The sequence below is a fragment of the Charadrius vociferus genome, unplaced genomic scaffold (genome assembly GCF_000708025.1).
Source record: "Charadrius vociferus isolate BGI_N301 unplaced genomic scaffold, ASM70802v2 scaffold147, whole genome shotgun sequence".
NCBI lineage: Eukaryota > Metazoa > Chordata > Aves > Charadriiformes > Charadriidae > Charadrius > Charadrius vociferus.
In genome coordinates this window covers 1,500,214-1,507,960 of record NW_009649570.1, presented here as the reverse complement: position 1 = coordinate 1,507,960, position 7,747 = coordinate 1,500,214, and the positions used below count along the sequence as shown (strand labels likewise).

General features: G+C 38.5%; 1 protein-coding gene across 2 annotated transcripts; it reads left to right on the top strand.

Annotated features, from left to right (window-relative positions):
• Positions 1-309: 309 nt before the first annotated feature.
• Positions 310-6,167, top strand: MSTN (myostatin). Of its 2 annotated transcripts, none has more exons than XM_009890138.1 (3): positions 310-683; positions 2,861-3,234; positions 5,628-6,167. In XM_009890138.1, exons 1-3 carry the CDS (start codon positions 311-313, stop codon positions 6,006-6,008), a joined length of 1,128 nt encoding a protein of 375 aa, XP_009888440.1. In that variant the 5' UTR covers position 310; the 3' UTR covers positions 6,009-6,167. The 2 variants fall into 2 exon arrangements, with proteins under 2 accessions (XP_009888440.1, XP_009888441.1); XM_009890139.1 differs by having other exon boundaries at positions 311-683; positions 3,158-3,234; positions 5,628-6,008.
• The last annotated feature ends 1,580 nt before the right edge of the window (positions 6,168-7,747 follow it).

The window sequence follows — 7,747 nt, the reverse complement described above, 5'->3', positions numbered from 1 at the left end:
AATCAGTTCACCCTTGGCTGTAACTAAATGCTGTCTAGTGACTTGTGATCGACAGGGCTTTACCCTCTGACAGCCAGATTCATTGTTGGGACAGCAACCAATCGTCGGGTTTGACGACATGAGCCTAATCAAAGTTGGAGTATAAAAAGCCCCCTTGGAATATATAAGGTACACCAGTGTGGCAAGCTGTCTCTCAGATTGCATTTGCTTTCACGGATCTGTTTAGTACTAAAAGGAAAAGGGAAAAGGGGAGGGGGGAGAAAAAAAAAAAGAAAAAAAAAAGGAAAAAAGCTGCAGTGAATGTGAGATCATGCAAAAGCTAGCAATCTATGTTTATATTTACCTGTTCATGCTGATTTCAGTTGATCCGGTGGCTCTTGATGACGGTAGTCAGCCCACAGAGAACGCTGAAAAAGATGGACTGTGCAATGCTTGTACGTGGAGACAGAATACAAAATCTTCCAGAATAGAAGCCATAAAAATTCAAATCCTCAGCAAACTGCGCCTGGAACAAGCTCCTAACATTAGCAGGGATGTTATTAAACAACTTTTACCCAAAGCTCCTCCACTACAGGAACTGATTGATCAGTATGACGTCCAGAGAGACGACAGTAGCGATGGCTCTTTGGAAGACGATGACTATCATGCCACCACCGAAACGATTATCACAATGCCTACGGAGTGTAAGTAACCCTGCTGCTTTCACCTCCCACCGCTCCTCCGAGAGAGTTGTCTCCCTGCTGTAGAGCCACGCAACTCCTCCTCGGGCTCTCCCAACAGGCTGCTGGCTGAAGTCTGCTAGAGGGAGGGAGGAGAGCGTTATTTCTAAAGAATTCGAGCCAGGTTCAGATGACCGTGTTGTGATCCTTTGTTTTATTGTGCGGTTTTCGGCTCCTTATAACGCCTGTGCCCTGTAGCACTCAGGATTTGCCCATTGCCTTAGAAAGCAAAGGGAGATCTGCAGTTTAGTTGACTTCGTTATCTGCAGTGCTCAGGGCACTTCCTATCACAAATATAAAGTACAAGTGCAGATAATGAGATAACTATATTTTTCTGAGGGAGGTTTCACTGGCCAGTATTTTTAGAAGCAATAGAAATCAGCAGCAATACAGCTTAGAGCACTAGACCTGCCTAACTGCAACATGCACTTGCAGTGCAAGTAGAGAGTTAAATTCTTGCTTCTTTGCTGATCCCATAAACTAGCACCACCTACCTCTGAGTTAAAACTATATATTTAAAGCAAATATGTGTGTAACCGATTTAAATGTTAAAATGTCCATGCTATAGCAGTCAGCCCCAGTAGTCGTGCCAAGGAAGAATGAAGGCATTTACTGAATGAGCAGATTCTGAGTTATCTTCTGAGTGCTAAACATCTGCCACGGCTCCTATCAAGTATCTTTTGCACGGCTAATACTATAGTATCTTATGTTCTTCATCAGCTAAAGTATTTGGCTATGGCAGCTGCTTTTTAAAATAACACTTACGAATATGATGTCAAAAAGGAAAAAGATGACAGGACATATAAGGCATGTTAGCAGTTACAGATATCGTTAGAATACACATGCAAGAATAATATATCGGCTGCTCTAGCCAGCTAAAAATGTATGCATTGATGAAAAAGTAACTTTATCTGTAAAATTTTTTAACAGTCATTAATAAGATGTGTACTTAATAGCAATATATTACTGCAGCCTTATCACAAAGTTGAGGTCTGCCAGCAGTTTTATTCCAGCCTATTATGTCCAAGGCTTTATAACTATTTTTAATTAAACTGTTATATAATTACAATGACTGAAGAAAAGTCATTGTACTTCATTGATCTGAGTTCCTTTCCTGCTTTTTATAAAAAGCCCTTGAACTATTTTAAATGCACTAAAGAGACAGGTATCTTAAGTGGTGAGATTTATGCACGTCAAAGCCCTGCACCATTTAAGATTAGTATTACCCATTTTATCCTGGCATGGAAAGATATTGCCATGACTAGGTATGACAGCTGCATCGTAGTCTACAGGAAGGAGGAACGCAGTGCTGCACGTGACTTTCCTATAATATTGTTCAAATGAAAAGAAAACAAAATGATCCTTAAATTAATACTCTTTCAATCGTTTGTTTTTCCATTGAGAACAGAAATTAAAGTGTTCATGTAGACTGCCCACGGCTGTCTCTGTTTGTACAATGTGCAGCACACTAAGGCTATTTAGTAAATTAGAAATAGCTAGATCACCACATACATATTGAGTCAGCTTATGCAAAGTTGTTATTCCACATGCTTTATGAAGGTCCTCAGCAGATGACTAATAGAAGTAAGTTGGTAGTAGTCACTCTGAAGTGGAATAGGCTGTGCCCTCTCCCCAGATAGTTTTTGTTTGGGAAAGAGGCTATTTTGCAGCTGTAGAGGTCAGCCCGCAGCACTGGTACCACTGGTCAGAGCCCACAGCACGCCAAGGACCACAAAGGTCCTACACAGTGTGCATCTTCTCGTGACTGCCCATCATTTCCCAGTTTCAGCCTGAGCACACCTCCACTCTGCTTAGTCTATGGATCACAAAGCACTACGTAGAATTATTTAGAAGATGATTAGCCAAACCTCATTTTAGCCTGTTTACAAAATGATCATCTGTTCCTTGTCAGCTGATGTTACTTTTAGGTGATAGCATAATGATTTTGTTGACATCTGTTAAATTTGCTGTAGAGCATAAACCACAGAAAATGAACTAAGTTAAATCTACTTTGTTACTGATACTGTTTATAACATATTGTAAGACTTCCTACATGGTCTGGAAAAAAAATAATGGGGTTTATATATGCGTATTTCTTTTTGTTCCCTGTTCAGTAATCTGTTCTTTCCATTCATTTATAGCTGATTTTCTTGTACAAATGGAGGGAAAACCAAAATGTTGCTTCTTTAAGTTTAGCTCTAAAATACAATATAACAAAGTAGTAAAGGCACAATTGTGGATATACTTGAGGCAAGTCCAAAAACCTACAACAGTGTTTGTGCAGATCCTGAGACTTATTAAACCCATGAAAGACGGTACAAGATATACTGGAATTCGATCTTTGAAACTTGACATGAACCCGGGCACTGGTATTTGGCAGAGTATCGATGTGAAGACAGTGTTGCAAAATTGGCTCAAACAGCCCGAATCCAATTTAGGCATCGAAATAAAAGCTTTTGATGAGAATGGACGGGACCTCGCTGTAACTTTCCCAGGACCAGGTGAAGATGGATTGGTAAGTTTATTTAGAAAAATCCCATTTATCTTGCATTTTATTGGAAAGCATTTAAGTTGTGTTTTAAGGATAAAATGAAGCATTGTTTAGGGAGTGGAATATACAAGTTCTTTATAGCCAAATCTTTCCTTCTTTGCTCTCTGATCATGTCAAAATCAATAGCATTCCTGTGCCTCTGTTTCCCTAATTGAGACAAATTGCAGTACTTCAGTAAGATGTTGAGAGGCATTAACTGGAAAATGTTTTCGTAATTATTGATGGATGGTACTATCAAAAGTAACCTTGTTTTCAAATTTGAGAGCAAATACTGTTTAATAAGCAGTAAAGCTAAAAAGAATAGCCGTTGGATTATTTCATTGATGGGAAAGCATGATGCCTTCGATAGTGCTGAGAAAGCTTTTTGCATTCAAACTGTGAGGGAGTTTCTCCCTATTCTATATGCATATATTTTCTGTTAACACCACCAATAATTCTCTATGTTTATAAACATGAGAACAGATCTTCTTCATAATGTTGTGCACATTTCAGTAGATAGAGTACATGTGATAGAGTGATAATGTGATAGAATGCATCGTTCCACCTGTTCAAAATGTTTGAATAGAGAAATTCTGCTTGATACAATAAGTGGATCATAATTATTTCGTGCTATTTCCCATCATTATCTGGTTTCATTTTGTAAGTATAGATGAGCAAATAAAACCTGAAGTTTACCAGTTAAATTACAGCATTTTCCTCATTATTTGTTTCTGCAAATCACCAATCCTCTACAATCTATAACAATTCCTGAACTTATCACAGCTGAAACAATCACAACCAAGAAATCCCTCCTTCTGAATAAAGTATAAAGAATATTATTTTACTTTTACTTGTATGCAGTAGATCAACCTGTAGATCATAGAATCACAGAATTGTTTGTGTTGGAAAAGACCTTTAAGATCATCATATTTATGTAGCTATGTAATGTTCGACTTCATAGCAATATAATGTAGTTAAAAGAATTTAAAGGAAAAATGCTGTGATATCTCAACTGCAGATTCAGTATAGATGTGGATCTCCCACACTTGAAACAGGCCAGCTGGATATCATGATAAGGAACATCCTCACCACCTTCATCCATTCAAATACCCAACACTGTGTTTTCACACATGTGGATAACCCATGGTTATCATCATCTGTAAAAACAAACCCATTCAGTAGCAGGGGAGTGTTAGATGCACACCTGATAGTGGGAGAGGAAATTTCTCTTCTCTCCGGCTCCTCTCTCTCCCGCAGCTCCTAGCAGAGGGATGCTCCTCTCACCAAGCCCCTCCCCCTACCATTTACCTTTGAAAGGAGGGTCTCCAGCAGCTGGACAACTTGCAGCCATAAAGGCGGGTATCTTGGAAGGGACAAACCCGTGTAACAAAGTTAGCTGGGCTGCTATTTACTCCCAAGGAACGGTCTTCCTTCATGGAACAGCCCATTCAGTGCCAAACCAGCACACATGGGGCTGAAACCAGCGAGTGGAAGGGAGGAAACTTTGGGAACTTTTTCAAACTCGTGATTGCGAAGGTTGTAATTTCTTTCTATTCTCAGTTGGTGACTGTGGAAACACACCTTCGCTAGGAAGCATGTGGCTCAGAGATCTGCCAAAAGTACATTCCTGGCCACAGGGCTCTTTCAGGAGTCAAAATATTAGCTGCTCCTCCAGATTCAGTATGGCAAATTCAGCCCTCTGGCAAAGGGGAAAGCTGTGAAGTGCAAGTAACCTGTATCAGCAGGTGAAACACTCCTTTCCACTGCCACTGCAGTCATTCAATGACAGCAATTATGGAGTGATTTTTCTCCTCCTTGGTTTAGACAAGAAGCCTTCCTTGGTATCCAGAAAGCCTGAACTAAATACGACTTTAATGGAGGGAATTTCAGAAGGACTCACAAAAGGGAGACCAACACCAGTCAGTCCTGCCCTTGAAAAGTTTTTGGAATTCTTTGCTCCCTTTTGGAAGTTTTTCCATAGAAAAAAGAAGTGGCTCTTACTATGGGGTTTAAAACAAACAAACAAAACCCCACATCAAAAGTAAAAATCCAGCATCCTCCAAATATCTGAAACCTTTTAGCAGTTAACAGAAATGATGCTAGCAGATGATAGTGATTTCAGAAAGAGATACTGAGAAATTAAAGCTCTTTATAGAGAAACAGCAGGGAAATGCTGGTCCTCAGCATGAAAAAGAGGAATACTCCTTGAGCAGAGATCAACTGTACCAGAACTTTGCTGGAGGACAAAGTATTGTTTGCAAAAATTATTTGAGGATATTTATTTGATACGTCTCTCTGAGATATTATCTATTTGCATGTTTTTACTGAACTTAGGTTTACCTCAGTAATGCTTCTGATCCCTTCTCCTCTCCTCACAGAACCCATTTTTAGAGGTCAGAGTCACAGACACCCCAAAACGGTCCCGCAGAGATTTTGGCCTCGACTGCGACGAGCACTCGACAGAATCCCGATGTTGTCGCTACCCGCTGACAGTGGATTTCGAAGCTTTCGGATGGGACTGGATTATCGCACCTAAAAGATACAAAGCCAATTACTGCTCCGGAGAATGTGAATTTGTATTTTTACAAAAATACCCGCACACTCACCTTGTGCACCAAGCAAACCCCCGAGGTTCGGCAGGCCCTTGCTGCACACCCACCAAGATGTCCCCCATAAACATGCTGTACTTCAACGGGAAAGAACAAATAATATACGGCAAGATACCGGCCATGGTTGTAGATCGCTGCGGGTGCTCATGAGATCGTCGTGAGATCCACCGCTTCATAAATTGTGGAAGCTACAGAGAAAGAGAGGAAAAAAAATAAATTATACCCCCTTACCAGTCTTTGAAACTGTGAAGTTACGTACGCTAGGCATTGCCGACATCCTATACGCTGTATGATAGGCTATTGTACAGATTTAGTGCAGCATCAGCAGAACATGAACTAAAGGACGATCTAGTTACCTAACGGCTGGCTTTGGGCCAGCGAACAAGAAAAGCTACAATCAAGATGACCGGATTTAATACATGAAGTTCTTACATTGTGAGGGAATCAATATTCAGTCATTCAGACGCAAATTTATATGCAGGTTTCAATACATGTTGGTAATCAAAAGCAAGCTCCTTCTCATCTGAGGACAGAAGGAGCAGGCTTTTAAGTCCATTTCTTCACAGCTTCACTTAATATTGTATTTACAGGAAAATACATACTGGTAACATATACACCACTACACAATACCACCAGAATCATCCTTAAACACTTGAATATATAGTGCAGAATTGTGAAATGTATCAGATGAAATTCCACATATATGGACAAATCCTGAAATTAGGGATGGCATAGTGTATTTAGCGTGTTTCCATTCCTTTTTCTCATTAGTATGTTAGTAATCAATGGCAATGGTGCTACGTAAGCAGGCTGAGTAAATCGAGAGACAGTTATCTAAGCAAAAGAATTTAGAATAATAACGAATTTGCCCTATCCTCAGGTACACTATTCAACATTCGCAAGAAACAGATGTTTTTTAAATGAAAGGGAATAGTTTTCTAGACGTAGTGAAACAAAAGGCAGCAGAGAAGGCTAGCATTAAAATCATAATCCCACATTATAACCTGCCTTTGCAACATTACCATTTGCACTATGATAAACCAATGCAAATAGTTGGTTGCTACAGATATTGTTTAAAAAACCACTTTGATATAACTGACTTGTGTAATATGTATGCATCAATATTTTGTAAATAAATGTTTATTTTTTAATCACTGTTGGTATATGTTCATCGCAAGAAAAGAATGACTTTAACCTGTACTTTGGTTTAATAAACAAAACGAATATTCTCTTCATAATATAATTTCCTGGATTTTAACACAAATAATATGTAGGAACAATGCAACAAATTAAACCATATGTTGAGAATTATACTACATTTTATATGTTTTTTACATTGGTATGAGCCATCTGTGATAAATGATGGGTGTTGACATGTTTATAAGGTTCTTTGGGTTACTGTTTTTATGATCATTTTGATCCACAACTTAATTTCTGTACTTTGAATGTTATGTCCATAAATAATGATGATACCACAAAAGATTGCTATTAAATGCATTTTATTATATTTAAAAGTTTGCAGTAAAGTATTACCTTTATTTGAGTAAACATAGTACATGGATTCCCACACAAATTCTGTACATTTTCCTTACGGTAAAAAATTGTTCATTGAAATTAAAAAAAAAATCTATTTACTATAAAGTCCATTTCATTTCACATGTGAAATACAACTGATAAAACAGGTGTTTGTGAAGACAACACAATCACTGTTGAAACATCTTCATGTTAGTATGATACACATTTTCTTATATTCCAGAACTCAGTTCTGAATTTTCCTTTGTGTAAAACCACCCTAAACCCGCCAAAAACTGCTTGATTTTCTTTCCCTTCTTCTTTTATGTATTTTCTGCCCAAGTGGTAATTATTTTGTATTGAGTTTTCTACTTTTT

Excerpts from the sequence above, each read along its gene's own strand:
- MSTN (XM_009890138.1), top strand. The coding sequence starts at position 311 with ATGCAAAAGCTAGCAATCTATGTTTATATTTACCTGTTCATGCTGATT. Across the intron at positions 684-2,860 it reads TATCACAATGCCTACGGAGT|CTGATTTTCTTGTACAAATG; the intron begins GTAAGTAACCCT and ends ATTCATTTATAG. Across the intron at positions 3,235-5,627 it reads GACCAGGTGAAGATGGATTG|AACCCATTTTTAGAGGTCAG; the intron begins GTAAGTTTATTT and ends CTCTCCTCACAG.